The sequence below is a fragment of the Armigeres subalbatus genome, chromosome 1 (assembly GCF_024139115.2).
Source record: "Armigeres subalbatus isolate Guangzhou_Male chromosome 1, GZ_Asu_2, whole genome shotgun sequence".
Lineage (NCBI taxonomy): Eukaryota > Metazoa > Arthropoda > Insecta > Diptera > Culicidae > Armigeres > Armigeres subalbatus.
The window spans coordinates 37,653,696-37,672,500 of NC_085139.1; the positions used below are offsets into that span (position 1 = coordinate 37,653,696).

The 18,805-nt window shown below is 40.5% G+C and overlaps 1 protein-coding gene across 11 annotated transcripts in view; it reads left to right on the forward strand.

The window, feature by feature from the left end:
* The window catches only part of LOC134224508 (peripheral plasma membrane protein CASK-like), a 666,907-nt gene that overhangs the window by 204,368 nt on the left and 443,734 nt on the right, over window positions 1–18,805 (forward strand). For all 11 annotated transcript variants that reach the window (XM_062703917.1, XM_062703880.1, XM_062703885.1 and 8 more), the window contains one exon: window positions 13,714–13,826. In XM_062703917.1, coding sequence (XP_062559901.1) covers window positions 13,714–13,826 — 113 coding nt within the window. The remainder of the gene's footprint in view (window positions 1–13,713; window positions 13,827–18,805) is intronic.

The window sequence follows — 18,805 nt, forward strand, 5'->3', positions numbered from 1 at the left end:
GTTGGTTTGGATTGGTTTGGTTGGTTTGGTTGGTTTGGTTGGTTTGGATTGGTTTGGATTGGTTTGGTTGGTTTGGTTGGTTTGGTTGGTTTGGATTGGTTTGGTTGGTTTGGATTGGTTTGGATTGGTTGGTTGGTTTGGTTGGTTTGGATTGGTTTGGATTGGTTTGGTTTGGTTGGTTTGGATTGGTTTGGTTGGTTTGGATTGGTTTGGATTGGTTGGTTTGGATTGGTTTGGATTGGTTTGGTTGGTTTGGTTGGATTGGTTTGGATTGGTTTGGATTGGTTTGGTTGGATTGGTTTGGTTGGTTTGGATTGGATTTGGTTGGTTTGGATTGGTTTGGATTGGTTTGGATTGGTTGGGTTGGTTTGGATTGGTTTGGATTGGTTTGGATTGGATTGGTTTGGTTGGTTTGGATTGGATTGGTTTGGATTGGTTTGGATTGGTTGGTTGGTTTGGATTGGTTTGGTTTGGATTGGTTTGGATTGGTTTGGATTGGTTTGGTTGGTTTGGATTGGTTTGGATTGGTTTGGATTGGTTTGGATTGGATTGGTTTGGATTGGTTTGGATTGGTTTGGATTGGCTTTGGATTGGCTTTGGTTGGTTTGGATTGGTTTGGATTGGTTTGGATTGGTTTGGATTGGTTTGGTTTGGTTTGGATTGGTTTGGATTGGTTTGGATTGGTTTGGATTGGTTTGGATTGGTTTGGATTGGTTTGGATTGGTTTGGTTGGTTTGGATTGGTTTGGATTGCGTTTGGATTGGTTTGGATTGGATTGAGTTGGTTTGGTTTGGTTTGTGTTTGGATTGGTTTGGGTTGGTTTGGATTGGTTTGGATTGGTTTGGTTTGGTTTGGATTGGTTTGGTTGGTTTGGTTGGTTTGGATTGGTTTGGATTGGTTTGGTTGGTTTGGATTGGTTTGGATTGGTTTGGTTGGTTTGGATTGGTTTGGATTGGTTTGGTTGGTTTGGTTGGTTTGGATTGGTTTGGATTGGTTTGGATTGGTTTGGTTGGTTTGGATTGGTTTGGATTGGTTTGGTTGGTTTGGATTGGTTTGGATTGGTTTGGATTGGGTTGGATTGGATTGGTTTGAATTGGTTTGGATTTGGTTTGGATTGGTTTGGATTGGTTGTGGATTGGTTTGGTTTGGTTTGGATTGGTTTGGATTGGGTTGGTTTGGATTGGTTTGGTTGGTTTGGATTGGTTTGGATTGGTTTGGACTGGATTTGGATTGGGTTGGATTGGGTTGGATTGGATCTGGATTGGATTGGGTTGGTTTGGATTGGTTTGGTTGGTTTGGTTGGTTTGGATTGGTTTGGATTGGTTTGGATTGGGTTGGATTGGGTTGGATTGGATCTGGTTTGGTTGGTTTGGATTGGTTTGGATTGGTTGGATTGGTTTGGATTGGGTTGGATTGGATCTGGATTGGATTGGGTTGGTTTGGTTGGTTTGGATTGGTTTGGATTGGTTTAGATTGGTTTGGATTGGTTTGGATTGGTTTGGTTGGTTTGGATTGGGTTGGATTGGATCTGGATTGGTTTGGATTGGTTTGGATTGGTTTGGTTGGGTTGGATTGGGTTGGATTGGATCTGGTTGGTTTGGATTGGTTTGGTTGGTTGGGTTGGTTTGGATTGGAAATTGGTTGGTTGATTGGTTTGGTTGGTTTGGTTGGTTTGGATTGGTTTGGTTGGTTTGGTTGGTTTGGTTGGTTTGGATTGGTTTGGATTGGTTTGGTTGGTTTGGTTGGATTGGTTTGGATTGGTTTGGTTGGTTTGGTTGGTTTGGATTGGTTTGGATTGGTTTGGATTGGATTTGGATTGGTTTGGTTGGTTGGATTGGTTTGGTTGGTTTGGTTGGTTTGGGTTGGTTTGGATTGGTTTGGATTGGTTTGGTTGGTTTGGATTGGTTTGGATTGGTTGGATTGGTTTGGATTGGTTTGGTTGGTTTAGATTTGGATTGGTTTGGTTGGATTGGTTTGGATTGGTTTGGGATTGGATTTGGATTGGTTGGATTGGTTTGGTTGGTTGGATTGGTTTGGTTGGTTTGGATTGGTTTGGATTGGTTTGGTTGGTTTGGATTGGATTTGGATTGGTTTGGATTGGTTTGGATTGGTTTGGATTGGTTTGGTTGGTTTGGATTGGTTTGGTTTGGATTGGTTTGGGTTGGTTTGGATTGGTTTGGTTGGTTTGGATTGGTTTGGATTGGTTTGGTTGGTTTGGATTGGTTTGGATTGGTTTGGATTGGTTTGGTTGGTTTGGATTGGTTTGGTTGGTTTGGTTGGTTTGGTTGGTTTGGATTGGTTTGGATTGGTTTGGTTGGTTTGGATTGGTTTGGATTGGTTTGGATTGGTTTGGATTGGTTTGGATTGGTTTGGTTTGGTTTGGATTGGTTTGGATTGGTTTGGATTGGTTTGGTTTGGTTTGGAATATGTTTGGATTGGTTTGGATTGGTTTGGATTGGTTTGGATTGGTTTGGTTTGGTTGGTTTGGATTGGTTTGGATTGGCTTTGGTTGGTTTGGTTGGTTTGGATTGGTTGGATTGGATCTGGATTGGATTGGGTTGGTTTGGTTGGTTTGGATTGGTTGGTTTGGATTGGTTTGGATTGGTTTGGATTGGTTTGGTTGGTTTGGATTGGTTTGGTTGGTTTGGTTGGTTTGGATTGGTTTGGATTGGTTTGGATTGGTTTGGTTGGTTTGGATTGGTTTGGATTGGTTTGGATTGGTTTGGATTGGTTGGTTTGGATTGGTTTGGATTGGATTTGGATTGGTTTGGATTGGTTTGGATTGGTTTGGTTGGTTTGGTTGGTTTGGTTTGGTTGGTTTGGATTGGTTTGGTTGGTTTGGATTGGTTTGGATTGGTTTGGATTGGTTTGGTTGGTTTGGATTGGTTTGGATTGGTTTGGTTGGTTTGGTTGGTTTGGATTGGTTTGGATTGGTTTGGATTGGTTTGGTTGGTTTGGATTGGTTTGGTTGGTTTGGATTGGTTTGGTTGGGTTGGTTGGATTGGTTTGGTTGGTTTGGTTGGTTTGGATTGGTTTGGTTGGTTTGGATTGGTTTGGATTGGTTTGGATTGGTTTGGATTGGGTTGGTTTGGATTGGTTTGGTTGGTTTGGATTGGTTTGGTTGGTTTGGATTGGTTTGGATTGGTTTGGTTGGTTTGGATTGGTTTGGATTGGTTTGGATTGGTTTGGATTGGTTTGGATTGGTTTGGATTGGTTTGGTTGGTTTGGATTGGGTTTGGATTGGGTTGGATTGGATCTGGATTGGATTGGGTTGGATTTGGATTGGTTTAAATTGGTTTGGATTGGTTTGGTTGGTTTGGATTGGTTTGGTTGGTTGGTTTGGATTGGTTTGGTTGGATTGGTTGGTTGGTTTGGTTGGTTTGGATTGGTTGGATTGGTTTGGATTGGTTTGGTTGGTTTGGATTGGTTGGTTGGTTTGGATTGGTTGGATTGGTTTGGATTGGTTGGATTGGTTTGGATTGGTTTGGTTGGTTTGGATTGGTTTGGTTGGTTTGGTTTGGTTTGGTTGGTTTGGATTGGTTTGGTTGGTTTGGATTGGTTTGGATTGGTTTGGATTGGTTGGTTGGTTTGGATTGGTTTGGATTGGTTTGGTTGGATCTGGATTGGTTTGGATTGGTTTGGATTGGTTTGGATTGGTTTGGTTTGGATTGGTTTGGATTGGTTTGGGTTTGATGTGGTTGGTTTGGATTGGATGTAGTTGGTTTGGATTGGTTTGGATTGGTTTGGATTGGTTTGGATTGGTTTGGTTGGATTTGGTTGGTTTGGATTGGTTTGGTTGGTTTGGATTGGTTTGGTTGGTTTGGTTGGTTTGGTTGGTTTGGATTGGTTTGGTTGGTTTGGATTGGTTTGGATTGGTTTGGATTGGTTTGGTTGGTTTGGATTGGTTTGGATTGGTTTGGATTGGTTTGGATTGGTTTGGATTGGTTTGGATTGGTTTGGTTGGTTTGGTTGGTTTGGATTGGTTTGGTTGGTTTGGATTGGTTTGGTTGGTTTGGATTGGTTTGGTTGGTTTGGATTGGTTTGGTTGGTTTGGATTGGTTTGGATTGGTTTGGATTGGTTTGGTTGGTTTGGATTGGTTTGGTTGGTTTGGATTGGTTTGGATTGGTTTGGTTGGTTTGGATTGGTTTGGATTGGTTTGGATTGGTTTGGTTGGTTGGTTGGATTGGTTTGGATTGGTTTGGATTGGTTTGGATTGGTTTGGTTGATTGGAATTGGATTGGGTTGGTTGGATCAGGATTGGATCAGGGATTGGTTTGGATTGGATCTGGATTGGTTTGGTTGGTTTGGTTTGGATTGGGTTGGTTTGGTTGGATTGGTTTGGATTGGTTTGGTTGGTTTGGTTTGGTTTGGTTGGTTTGGATTGGATGTGGATTGGTTTGGTTTGGATTGGTTTGGTTGGTTTGGATTGGTTTGGTTGGTTTGGATTGGTTTGGTTGGTTTGGTTGGTTTGGTTGGTTTGGTTGGTTTGGATTGGTTTGGATTGGTTTGGTTGGTTTGGATTGGTTTGGTTGGTTTGGATTGGTTTGGATTGGTTTGGTTGGTTTGGTTGGTTTGGATTGGTTTGGTTGGTTTGGATTGGTTTGGATTGGTTTGGATTGGATGTGGATTGGTTTGGATTGGTTTGGTTGGTTTGGATTGGTTTGGTTGGTTTGGATTGGTTTGGATTGGTTTGGATTGGTTTGGATTGGGTTGGTTTGGATTGGTTTGGATTGGTTTGGTTGGTTTGGTTGGGTTGGATTGGATCTGGATTGGTTTGGTTGGTTTGGATTGGTTTGGATTGGTTTGGTTGGGTTGGATTGGATCTGGATTGGATCTGGATTGGTTTGGTTGGTTTGGATTGGATTTGGATTGGTTTGGTTGGTTTGGTTGGTTTGGATTTGGTTGGTTTGGATTGGTTTGGATTGGTTTGGTTGGTTTGGATTGGTTGGATTGGTTGGATCGGTTTGGATTGGTTTGGATTGGTTTGGTTTGGATTGGTTTGGTTTGGATTGGTTTGGATTGGTTTGGTTGGTTTGGATTGGTTTGGATTGGTTTGGATTGGTTTGGATTGGTTTGGATTGGTTTGGATTGGTTTGGATTGGTTTGGTTGGTTTGGTTGGTTTGGTTGGTTTGGTTGGTTTGGATTGGTTTGGTTTGGTTTGGTTTGGTTTGGTTTGGTTGGTTTGGATTGGTTTGGATTGGTTTGGATTGGATTGGTTTGGATTGGTTTGGTTGGTTTGGATTGGTTTGGATTGGTTTGGATTGGTTTGGATTGGTTTGGTTTGGATTGGTTTGGATTGGTTTGGATTGGTTTGGATTGGTTTGGTTGGTTTGGATTGGTTTGGATGGGTTTGGATTGGTTTGGATTGGTTTGGATTGGGTTGGATTGGTTTGGTTGGTTTGGATTGGTTTGGTTGGTTTGGATTGGTTTGGTTGGTTTGGATTGGTTTGGATTGGTTTGGATTGGTTTGGTTGGTTTGGATTGGTTTGTGTTGGGTTTGGATTGGTTTGGATTGGTTTGGGTTGGTTTGGATTGGTTTGGTTGGTTTGTTGGTTTGGATTGGATTGGATTGGTTTGGATTGGATTTGGGTTGGATTTGGTTGGTTTGGATTGGTTTGGATTGGTTTGGATTGGTTTGGATTGGTTTGGATTGGTTTGGATTGGTTTGGTTGGTTTGGATTGGACTTGGATTGGTTTGGATTGGTTTGGTTGGTTTGGATTGGTTTGGATTGGTTTGGTTGGTTTGGATTGGTTTGGTTTGTGTTGGTTTGGATTGGTTTGGATTGGATTTGGATTGGTTTGGTTGGTTTGGATTGGTTTGGATTGGTTTGGATTGGTTTGGGTTGGTTTGGATTGGTTTGGATTGGTTTGGATTGGTTTGGATTGGATTTGGATTGGTTTGGATTGGTTTGGATTGGTTTGGATTGGTTTGGATTGGACTTGGTTGGTTTGGATTGGTTTGGTTGGTTTGGATTGGTTTGGTTTGGTTTGGATTGGATTGGATTGGTTTGGATTGGTTTGGTTGGATTCTGGTTGGTTTGATTGGTTTGGATTGGTTTGGATTGGTTTGGATTGGTTTGGTTGGATTAGGTTGGTTTGGATTGGTTTGGATTGGTTTGGATTGGTTTGGATTGGTTTGGATTGGTTTGGATTGGTTTGGATTTGGTTTGGATTGGTTTGGGATTGGTTTGGATTGGTTTGGATTGGTTTGTGTTGGTTTGGATTGGTTTGGATTGGTTTGGATTGGTTTGGATTGGTTTGGATTGGTTTGGATTGGTTTGGATTGGTTTGGATTGGATGTGGTTGGATATGGATTGGATGTGGTTGGTTTGGATTGGTTTGGATTGGTTTGGATTGGTTTGGATTGGTTTGGTTGGTTTGGTTTGGTTTGGATTGGTTTGGTTGGTTTGGATTGGTTTGGTTGGTTCTGGATTGGTTTGGTTGGATTTGGATTGGTTTGGATTGGTTTGGATTGGTTTGGATTGGATTGGGTTGGTTTGGATTGGTTTGGATTGGTTTGGATTGGTTTGGTTGGTTTGGATTGGTTTGGATTGGTTGGTTTGGTTGGTTTGGTTGGTTTGGATTGGTTTGGTTGGTTTGGATTGGTTTGGATTGGTTTGGATTGGTTTGGATTGGTTTGGATTGGTTTGGATTGGTTTGGTTGGTTTGGATTGGTTTGGATTGGTTTGGATTGGTTTGGATTGGTTTGGTTGGTTTGGATTGGTTTGGATTGGTTTGGATTGGTTTGGATTGGTTTGGATTGGTTTGGATTGGTTTGGATTGGTTTGGATGGGTTTGGATTGGTTTGGTTGGTTTGGATTGGTTTGGATTGGTTTGGATTGGTTGGTTTGGATTGGTTTGGATTGGTTTGGATTGGTTTGGATTGGTTTGGATTGGTTTGGATTGGTTTGGTTGGTTTGGATTGGTTTGGATTGGTTTGGATTGGTTTGGATTGGTTTGGATTGGTTTGGATTGGTTTGGATTGGTTTGGATTGGATTTGGATTGGTTTGGTTGGTTTGGATTGGTTTGGATTGGTTTGGTTGGTTTGGTTGGTTTGGATTGGTTTGGATGGGTTTGGATGGGTTTGGATTGGTTTGGATTGGTTTGGATTGGTTTGGATTGGTTTGGATTGGTTTGGATTGGTTTGGATTGGTTTGGATTGGTTTGGTTGGTTTGGTTGGTTTGGATTGGTTTGGTTGGTTTGGATTGGATTTGGATTGGTTTGGTTGGTTTGGATTGGTTTGGATTGGTTTGGATTGGTTTGGTTGGTTTGGATTGGTTTGGATTGGTTTGGATTGGTTTGGTTGGTTTGGTTTGGATTGGTTTGGATTGGATCTGGTTGGTTTGGATTGGTTTGGTTTGGATTGGGTTGGTTTGGATTGGATTGGTTTGGATTGGTTTGGTTGGATTTGGATTGGTTTGGTTGGTTTGGGATTGGATGTGATTGGTTTGGTTTGGATTGGTTTGGATTGGTTTGGATTGGTTTGGATTGGTTTGGATTGGTTTGGATTGGTTTGGATTGGTTTGGATTGGTTTGGATTGGTTTGGATTGGTTTGGTTGGTTTGGATTGGTTTGGTTGGTTTGGATTGGTTTGGATTGGTTTGGATTGGATTTGGATTGGTTTGGATTGGATGTGGATTGGTTTGGATTGGTTTGGATTGGTTTGGATTGGTTTGGATTGGTTTGGATTGGTTTGGATTGGTTTGGATTGGTTGGTTGGTTGGTTTGGTTGGTTTGGTTGGTTTGGATTGGTTTGGTTGGTTGGATTGGATCTGGATTGGTTTGGTTTGGTTTGGATTGGTTTGGATTGGGTTGGATTGGATCTGGATTGGTTCTGGATTGGTTTGGATTGGTTTGGATTGGTTGGTTTGGATTGGTTTGGATTGGTTTGGATTGGTTTGGATTGGTTTGGTTGGTTTGGATTGGTTTGGATTGGTTTGGATTGGTTTGGATTGGTTTGGATTGGTTTGGATTGGTTTGGTTGGATTGGTTTGGTTTGGATTGGTTTGGTTGGTTTGGTTGGTTTGGATTGGTTTGGATTGGTTTGGATTGGTTTGGATTGGTTTGGTTGGTTTGGATTGGTTTGGTTGGTTTGGATTGGTTTGGTTGGTTTGGATTGGTTTGGTTGGTTTGGATTGGTTTGGATTGGTTTGGTTGGATTGGTTGGTTGGATTGGTTTGGATTGGTTTGGATTGGTTTGGATTGGTTTGGATTGGTTTGGTTGGTTTGGATTGGTTTGGATTGGTTTGGATTGGTTTGGTTGGTTTGGTTTGGTTGGTTTGGTTGGTTTGGATTGGTTTGGTTGGTTTGGATTGGTTTGGATTGGTTTGGATTGGTTTGGTTGGTTTGGATTGGTTTGGATTGGGTTGGATTGGTTTGGTTGGTTTGGATTGGTTTGGATTGGTTTGGATTGGTTTGGATTGGTTTGGATTGGTTTGGATTGGTTTGGATTGGTTTGGATTGGATTTGGATTGGATTTGGATTGGTTTGGATTGGGTTTGGATTGGTTTGGATTGGTTTGGGTTGGTTTGGATTGGTTTGGTTGGTTTGGATTGGTTTGGATTGGATGCGGATTGGTTTGGATTGGTTTGGGTTGGTTTGGATTGGTTTGGATTGGTTTGGTTGGTTTGGATTGGTTTGGATTGGTTTGGTTGGTTTGGTTGGTTTGGATTGGTTTGGTTGGTTTGGTTGGTTTGGTTGGTTTGGATTTGGATTTGGATTGGTTTGGATTGGTTTGGATTGGTTTGGATTGGTTTGGTTGGTTTGGATTGGTTTGGATTGGTTTGGATTGGTTTGGATTGGTTTGGATTGGTTTGGATTGGTTTGGATTGGTTTGGTTGGTTTGGATTGGTTTGGTTGGTTTGGTTGGTTTGGATTGGTTTGGATTGGTTTGGATTGGTTTGGTTGGTTTGGTTGGTTTGGATTGGTTTGGATTGGTTTGGATTGGTTTGGATTGGTTTGGATTGGTTTGGATTGGTTTGGATTGGTTTGGATTGGTTTGGATTGGTTTGGTTGGATTGGTTTGGTTGGTTTGGTTGGTTTGGATTGGTTTGGTTGGTTTGGATTGGTTTGGTTGGTTTGGATTGGTTTGGTTGGTTTGGATTGGTTTGGATTGGTTGGTTGGTTTGGATTGGTTTGGTTGGTTTGGATTGGTTTGGTTGGTTTGGATTGGTTTGGTTGGTTGGATTGGTTTGGATTGGTTGGTTGGTTGGTTTGGTTGGTTTGGATTGGTTTGGGTTGGTTTGGATTGGTTTGGATTGGTTTGGTTGGTTTGGATTGGTTTGGTTGGTTGGATTGGTTTGGATTGGTTTGGATTGGTTTGGATTGGTTTGGATTGGTTTGGTTTGGTTTGGATTGGATTGGATTGGTTTGGATTGGTTTGGTTGGTTTGGATTGGTTTGGTTGGTTTGGATTGGTTTGGATTGGTTTGGATTGGTTGGATTGGTTTGGATTGGTTTGGATTGGTTTGATTGGATTTGGTTGGTTTGGATTGGTTTGGATTGGTTGGATTGGATTGGTTTGGATTGGTTTGGATTGGATTTGGATTGGTTTGGATTGGTTTGGTTGGTTTGGATTGGTTTGGATTGGTTTGGTTTGGTTTGGTTGGTTTGGATTGGTTTGGTTGGTTTGGATTGGTTTGGTTGGTTTGGTTGGATTGGATTTGGTTGGTTTGGATTGGTTTGGATTGGTTTGGATTGGTTTGGATTGGTTTGGATTGGTTTGGTTTGGTTGGTTTGGTTGGTTTGGATTGGTTTGGATTGGTTTGGATTGGTTTTGGTTTGGATTGGTTTGGATTGGATTTGGTTTGGATTGGATTTGGATTGGATTTGGATTGGATTTGGATTGGATTTGGATTGGATTTGGATTGGATTTGGATTGGATTTGGATTGGATTTGGATTGGATTTGGATTGGATTTGGATTGGATTTGGATTGGATTCGGATTAGATTTTGATTGGATTTGGATTGGATTAAGATTAGTTTTTGATTGAATTTGGATTTGAATGATAAATATGATAAATGATTTGGATTAGGAATAATTAAGGATTGGACTTGGTTTATACTTGGATCATATTGTACTGCATTGTATTTGTCAGAATCTCGGATAACAACTTCGTAAAAAATGTTGTTCTCTAATGAGCCATTCATTACTTAGATTCATATCTAAAAGCTGGTAAAGATTTGTGGGACAAAATATAGACGGAAGTATAAATAAGGATTTGACTTTCGCGAACAACCTTGAGTCAGCTCACCCCCTGGGGGTCGCGACTCACAGTTTGGGGATCCATGCTCTATATCGAAGTAATTTTCCAAGGCTTTTTACCTCGCTAACTCGATGCTGTCAGAAAATTTGACCGTTTGGTCGAATGCCATTTGGACGAACAGGTAATTTGGCGCATATCCATTTGACCGAATAGTAAAAAGTGAGTAATGAGAATAACATGAAGTGTACAGTGAGAATGGAATGATCAAATTCTCACATCTTACAAGGCGGTGTGCAAGAAGACGGTGTTTGGCGGCGAAGAATGAACCATGAGCTCGCCCAACTCTACGGCGAACCCAGCATCCAGAAGGTAACTAAAGCCGGAAGGGTACGATGGGCAGGACATGTTGCAAGAATGCCGGACAGCAACCCTGCAAAGATGGTGTTCGCTTCCGATCCAGCAGGTACGAGACGGCGTGGAGCGCAGCGAGCGAGATGGGCAGACCAGGTGCAGAACGACTTGGCGAGCGTGGGGCGTATCCGAGGATGGAGAGATGCGGCCTCGAACCGTGCATTGTGGCGTCAAATTGTTGATTCAGTGTTATCTGTTTAGATGTTAACTAAATAAATGAATGAATCTTACAAGAAATAAAATAAGAAGGGAGAAGTGAGGAAGGAAAAATTGAGAAGTGAATATTCCCTTTTTTCTCTTTTCTTTCTTCTTTCTATTTCTTGCATCCCTCATCCTTATTCTTTCTCTTTACTTCTTACTTCATCCTTTTTATTTTTCTTTCTTTTTTCATTATTCTTTCTCTTCCCTTCTTCTTGTTTTCTCTCCCCTTCTTTCTTTTCGCTTCATTCGTCGTCATTCTTCTTTATTCTTCTCTTATTCCTTCTCGCTTCTTCTTTTTTCATCATTTTCATTCTTTCTCTGTCTTTCTTCCTTCTTCATCATTCTTCCTCTTCCTTTTTGTCTTTCATATTGTTTCTTCTTTCTTTTGTCTTCTTTCTTCTGTCTTTTTTCTTTTGTCCTATAGCTCACCGTTCCCATTTCTCAACATCTCGTTTCATACTTCCCAATTATCATCTTTTCCTTCTCACTTCTTGATTCTGTTTTTCTGACTACTACCTTTCTACTTTTTACTTCACAACCATCACATCTTTCTTTTTTCCACCCAGTTGTCATTTCTTATTTATTACTTCTTACCATTCACTTTTACTGCGTACATCTCCCTGCTAAGTACTCACTTCCATTTCTAATTACTTACTTCTCACTACTCTGTAGTGATTTCGTACAACTCATTTCTTTATTCTTTAAATCCAAGCTTTAATTATACGGCCAATTGGCGTTCGGTGAAATGACCCTTTCGTCCAAATGGCATTCCGCCAAATGATCCTAAAGCATATTATATTTCTACATGTTAAAAAAAAAATGTGTTCCCTATCTTCATACCTCCCTCACTCGATTGTCCCTTCAAAATCGAGAGTTCACCGTAATTGAAAAAAAAAGTAGCTTTTAGACAAGCGGGTGGAGTAAATATGGCCGCTATATCTTTTCGCGTATTTTTATCTCTAACAGATGGTTTTATTTTGACCGCTAAACACGTTTGCTGGATTTCCAGTAATAACATTTCTCAACATTTAACTGATTTTCAGTAAATCATTCAAAAGATTGCTGGATTTCAGCAAACACATTTAACATAGTTTACATTAACGATTTGTTGGCTATTTTTGATTTAACAATTTTGGTACAACTTTTTGTAGAATCTTTACCTTAACTTCGTATGTTGTTTTCAAGATAGACATGAATTGAAAATGAATTGGAAATGTTGCTTCAAAACTAACAATTGGATTTACAAAATTAGTTATTCGTCATTAAGGTGATTATACAATCAAGCCATGTGGTGAATTTTAAATTCACCACACGAGTTTCTACTCCTATTATCAAATTTTCAAATCTAGCGTAATAATTGTCGTACAATGCTGAAATTAAAGTCGATTGTTTAGCATGAGTAAAAAAACGATCTACGAATGTTTCATCCCCATGGGCGTTGTTGTTTTCTCAATTTGTGCTCTTGGCCGATTTGTGACTTTGTTGTATAACCACCTTAACAAATCCAAAGCAAAGAACTGGTATAGATTTTTCGAACATAATAGTTGGGTTTTAGTCTAGATTGGTTTTTTTCGACCCCCCACTGTGGTCAGCCCTGGGGATCGGGACCCACAACTTGGGAACCTATGCCCTAAAGCGTTAAATAGAGTATCCAGCCCATCCAGAATGCTGAGCGTAGCGACTGGTTTTGACAGAGAATACATGGGTTAACTGTCAAAAAGCTTTGACAATTTAACGCCATCATATAGCAAATGACACACTGAAATGTTACTCCTTTTATTCCGATTATGAATATGATCCATTCTTTAGGAACACGAAGCCCGTAAACATGAAAGAGTGCCGTCAATTTTACTCGGTCGCTATAGATAGGTAAGTGTGTCAGTTACGATCATTTTTATGTACGATGGTTATAGAAATGTTGGTCCACAGATGTCTTGGAACGTTAACAGGACATCCGTTGAGCAATATGTTACCTGATATAATAGGTAAAGTTTTTCAAAGCTTTTCATATCTATCTCGAAGCTATTAATTAGTATCTCCAGGAATACGAGTTCACAATTGAATCATTCTTTTCGATCCTTACAATCTTTTGTAAAGTGCATCAAATTACAGCTACTCCACTATTATTAGGAAAACATCACATACGTTAATTTGTCTGACCACGACAGACTGGTGTTGGAACTAAAGCCAACTTTTGATTACGTAGCGAGTTTTTCTCACTTCGTCCATAGGAAAACAGCAGATTTATAACAATTTTTTCCCCTAGCAAACATGACAAGTACATAGCTTCATTATCCACCACCGAGCAAGTTCGCTGTTGGCGTAATTGTTGAACCACCATCACCGGGATGTTACTCCTTGCACTGCTCGCTCCGCACGCAACACGTAGTTTTCCGCAGAATGTACATTTATATAGCTGCCTTCCTAACGAGATTAACATTTTCCCATTCTGAAGTCAAGGTGCTGCAGAGTAAGTTGAAGCACTGCATCTTGTGGTTTGCAGACAGGATCTTGGCTAATTGCTACGGTTCTTTGCAGTTGCTTTCAGCCATTGTGCACTTTATGCATATGTGATTCGCAGGGTAAAGTGCGAATTAAAGACTCAATGACGATCAAAATTAAAGGCTTTAGCAGTTTCCGATGGTTAACAATGAATGAAAAGGAACTTTGCATATTTGTTCGAAACATTTCAATATTCAGAGTTATCCCAAACGTCGAAACCTGGATTATTTGCGAATGCGAGTAACTTTTAATCTGCTTCTGGTATGTTTTTGGATTTGTTGACATCATGTCCTGCCACATTCAAAAGATCCCTGACCTCCCGCTATTATATGCTACCCCCATACTGTGTATTTCCGTTTTCAGCAGCATGTTTCTTTTTGTTTTTCTTGCAGGGGACCCTTCTCGATAGTCCGCCGGTGCATCCACCGGGAGTCCAACCAGCAGTTTGCAGTGAAAATTGTTGACGTAGCAAAGTTCACTGCCAGTCCCGGTCTCAGCACGTCCGGTGAGTATCTCGCTAGCGTTATAGTTGTGGCCAGGCCATGTACCCTATTCGGCATATATTTATGTACGTACATTTGGGGGCAAGCGGTTTTCTTGGTGGGAATCGGGAGTGATGAACGCCAGGATGGCCCGGTTTTTGCATCACTTTCGAAATTGGTGTTGTTCGTATGCATGTACACTGTGCAGAGTATGGCTCACGGTGGCAGCATGAATCAGCCCGTTCCATAGGGTGACGGTTGTTGATTGTTTAAAAGTGCTTGACTGACATATGGTTGATGAATTTGTTAATTTGCGAGGAAGTCTGAACAGTTTATTATAAAGCATGAAAAAATGATCTATCAACCTCGTTGATGAACAGTTTTGAACAAATAATTTACGTTCGCTGTTTTTGCATCAGTTTCGTGGAATTTTTTTTTTCATTGATTTATGGAATGGGATTTCGTTTGGCAATTTATGATCATGTGTTCTACTCGTCAACTTAATACAATTAGGAGGGAATATCTTGGAAACTAGATTTATTTTTATTAAGATAATAAGGGGTAGCATGATAAAAATAGTTTTCATCACTTCCCCTTCCCCTTTATTGGATTGAACGACAACCTGAGGTGGAAGAATCTCAAATCGTTGAGTTTGAGTGAAAATTAAGGGATTGCTTATTTTTTCCATTGCAGTCTAATAATGAAAAACTAATTTTTAATGTTATGGTAATATTCGTTCCAATTCATTGATATATATAAGAAGAAGAGAAGAAGAGGAAGAAGAAAACAAAAAGCAGAAAAAAATAAGAAGAAAACAACAAGAAGAAGAAAACAAGAAGAAGAAAAATAAAAATCAAAAGAAGAAATATAAGAAACATAAGAAACATTAGAAGAAGAAGAAGAAGAAGAAGAAGAAGATATGCATTATGCACAGTAAGTGCTTTTTAGGTGCGTTTAAAAAAAACGAGACATTTTTGATACAAAAAAAAAAAACAAACCCGTAAAAATAAATTTCCTCCTAACATATCACTTAAGCAGCTTCGTAAACAAACGGCTTAAACGGTTTAAGATGCTTTGATGTTTCAATCCAACCTTTCTATCACTCCTTCAAATAGCGTCAACAAATACGAAAGGCAATTTCGTTTCCCATCTCTTCCAAACATGCCAAACCAGTTTGCTTACCCAGTCTTCCGAAGAATGCGGGAAATTTCCCCCTCTCTTATGCACAACAAGTTAAGCCTCATTACCCAGTGATGGGTGCTTTATGACCTCCACGAGCCGCGTAATTTTGTTTCATGTGCAAGCGTTGTACAGTTAGACATACGAACGAATGGTAATCTCTCTCTCAGTACGCCCAGACGACGGCCCTCAAAAACAAACAGCCGGAAGAAAACCAGAAATTACATGCATGCGAACGAATGCTTGTTCGATTTGTTTGAATTTTGGGGATAGAAAGGCGAAATGCCCTATCAAAAGGTACTACTACAATCTTTCAATTGTAACGATTTTCTTATATTTTGAGTCTGTAGACGCGTTTTTAGTGTCGAAGGTATTTTTCCTTGCATGCTCCAGTTCTACACACAATACAGTTTGTTATATTTATACTTTTCAACTCAACTTATCTTACATTTAATTTTGTCTGTCCAAATCACGATTATAAACTAATAAAAGAAACCCGAAAAGGTGTTAGTTTCGAAACTGTGTTCTATGTGTTCTTGGGGGAAGTTTGCCATACATAAATTTTTAAGAGTTTCCTAGTCGATTTTGTAGACAGATTTCCAGAGGAATGTTCAACGAAACTTCTGGAGGAATTTTCGGAGGAGCTCCCGGAGAAACTTCTGGAAGAATTCCTGACGGAACTTCTGAAGGAATTCCAGCAGGAACTCTAGGAGAAACTTCAGTAGGAACTGCCGGAGAAACTTCTGGGAGAATTCCTTACGGAATTTCCTGAAAAATTCCCGACGGAATTCTGAAGAAACATCTGGAGGAATTCCTGGAGGGACTGCTGGAGGAAATCCAGGACAAACTTTCGAAGCATTTCCCGTGGAACTTCCGGAGGAATTCCCGGAGGAACTTCCGGAGGAATTCCCGGAGGAACTTCCGGAGGAATTCCCGGAGGAACTTCCGGAGGAATTCCCGGAGGAACTTCCGGAGGAATTCCCGGAGGAACTTCCGGAGGAACTTCCGGAGGAACTTCCGGAGGAATTCCCGGAGGAACTTCCGGAGGAATTCTCAGAGGAACTTCCGGAGGAATTCCCAGAGGAACTTCCGGAGGAATTCGCGGAGGAACTTCGGAGGAATTCCGGAGGAACTTCCGGAGGAATTCCCGGAGGAACTTCGGAGGAATTCCGGAGGAACTTCCGGAGGAATTCGGAGGAACTTCCGGAGGAATTCCCGGAGGAACTTCGGAGGAATTCCCGGAGGAACTTCGGAGGAATTCGGAGGAACTTCCGGAGGAATTCGGAGGAACTTCCGGAGGAATTCCCGGAGGAACTTCGGAGGAATTCCAGAGGAACTTCCGGAGGAATTCGGAGGAACTTCCGGAGGAATTCCCGGAGGAACTTCCGGAGGAATTCCCGGAGGAACTTCGGAGGAATTCCTGGAGGAACTTCCGGAGGAATTCCCGGAGAAACTTCCGGAGGAATTCCCGGAGGAACTTCCGGAGGAATTCCCGGAGGAACTTCCGGAGGAATTCCCGGAGGAACTTCCGGAGGAATTCCCGGAGGAATTCCCGGAGGAACTTTCGGAGGAACTTTCGGAGGAATTCCCGGAGGAATTCCCGGAGGAACTTCCGAAGGAATTCCCAGTGTTACTTCCGGAGGAATTTCCAGTGGAACTTTTGGAGGAATCTCCAAAGGTACTTCTGGAGGAATTTCCAGAGGAACTTCCGGAAGATATTTTTCCTAATCGCAAGATTTTTCGTCCTAGTTTGTCTCGGGATGACATCTCTATTCCGAAGCCTTTTCAAAAGGAGCTTCCATTGCAGAATTAAACACCTTCCACTGCACACACCTCACTTAAAAAACTCTGTTCAGAAATTGCTGCTACAGAGCTACTTCAGCTTCATATTTTGTCGTTCGAACTTCATGTTCCACTCATACTCTCGGCGTTCGAAATTCTGCATTCTTCGTTGCTAAATCCTTTTGCGCCTTCTACTGCTCAAGTTCTTCGCTCGCGCACTGCTGGATGTAGCTGATCCCTTTTCCCTTCCAGCTCTACTCCTGACAGATCAAGGTGGTTGTAGGACAAAAGGTCGAAGGTCAAAAGGTCGAAGGACAAAAGGTCGAAGGTCAAAAGGTCGAAGGGTCAAAAGGTCGAAGGGACAAAAGGTCGAAACACAAAATCTGAGTCATAAGGTCGAACAGCCAAAACGTCGAAAGGACGAAAGGTCGAAGGGTCAAAAGGTCGAAAAGAAAAATCTGAGCCAAAAGGTCGAAGGTCAAAAGGTCGAAAGGACAAAAGGTCGAAAGGACAAAAGATCAAAAGGTCGAACCAAAAAAATCTAAGCCAAAAGGTCAAAGGACAAAAGGTCGAAGGTCAAAAGGTCGAAAGGAAAAAAGGTCGAAGCGACAAAAGATCGAAACAAAAAATCTAAGTCAAAAGGTCGAAGGTTGAAAATAAAAACGTCGAAGGACAATAGGTCAAAGGACAAAAGGTCGAAGACCAAAAAGTCGAAAATCAAAAACTCGAAGGTCAAAAGGTCGAAGATCGAAAAAAATAGGCAAAACGTCGAGAGTTAATCAACCATTATTTTGCACATTTATGTTTTACCTGATAATATTTCATTGCTGAATTTTTCCTTCTTTTAGTCATAGGCCGTTCTTTCGAGATTCGCATATTTATATTTATTTGTGTTTCACCTGATTATATTTTATTGTTGAATTTTCTTTCTTTTATTCGAAGGCAAAGGCTTATTATTTATTTGTGTTTAACCTTATTTTCATTGTTGATTCTTTTCTTTGTTTTTACATAACCTTTTCATTCGAGTTTCGCATTTTTATATCGCATATGAAATACCAAAAACACTTGAAAACATTTCATTCTAAAATTTTCCTTTTGTTAATACAAAGGGTATTCATTAAGGGTGTATTGTCAAATCAATATTTTTATCAAAGTATTGCCAGGATTTATTATCATCAGAATGATAATTCTAAATATATCATTTCAGCAAAATACACCATCTTCTAATGACAGTAATTTTATTTTTATGTGCTCAAAAGATGATACGTTTTTGTTCACGAAATTTGTTTTTAAGTAACTATAAACGAATATACATAATACATTTATTTTTATTAATAGAAACCGTTACGTTACGCTGTAAAGTTGAGAGGAGTATGGAATTGCCAAAATTTGCGTTAGGGAAGATGCATTAGCTACGTAACGCAAAAATTGAGAAATTTTAATCCCTGCCTCCCCCTTAGTCTCTCTTTTTGTAACAAACATCTAAAAAAAAGTATGGTTCGTCACACTTCGTTTAACCCCTTCCCCCTCTAAGCGTTACGTAATTTATGGACGTTCTCTTACGTGATTTGTGAACGTTTGTGTTTCTTATTGAAGTCAACTAGTAACCCTCTAACGTCCAAGACCGCCTTCAGACGGGAAACTTTATTGTTTTTTTTTAATTTTAATTGTTCAGATTTCAAAATTGATTTTTTCCTTGTTTTTCATTCAACCTTGTTATTTTTTCGGCCCTCTTTTCCTTCGACTTTTCGTCATTTCGACCTTTTGTCCTTTCAATTTATTGACTTTCGACCTTTTTTCCTTTCAATTTTTTGACCTTCGACCTTTTGTCTTTTCGACATTTTGTTCCTTCGACTTTTTATCCTTTCGACTTTTTATTCTTTCAACCTTTTGTCCTTTCGACCTTTTATCCTTTCGACCTTTTATCGTTTCTGCTTTTCGTCCTTTCGATCTATTGTCCTTTCGACATTGTTTCCTTTCGACCTTTTGTCCTTTCGACCTTTTGTACTTTCGACCTTTTGTACTTTCGATTTTTTGAACT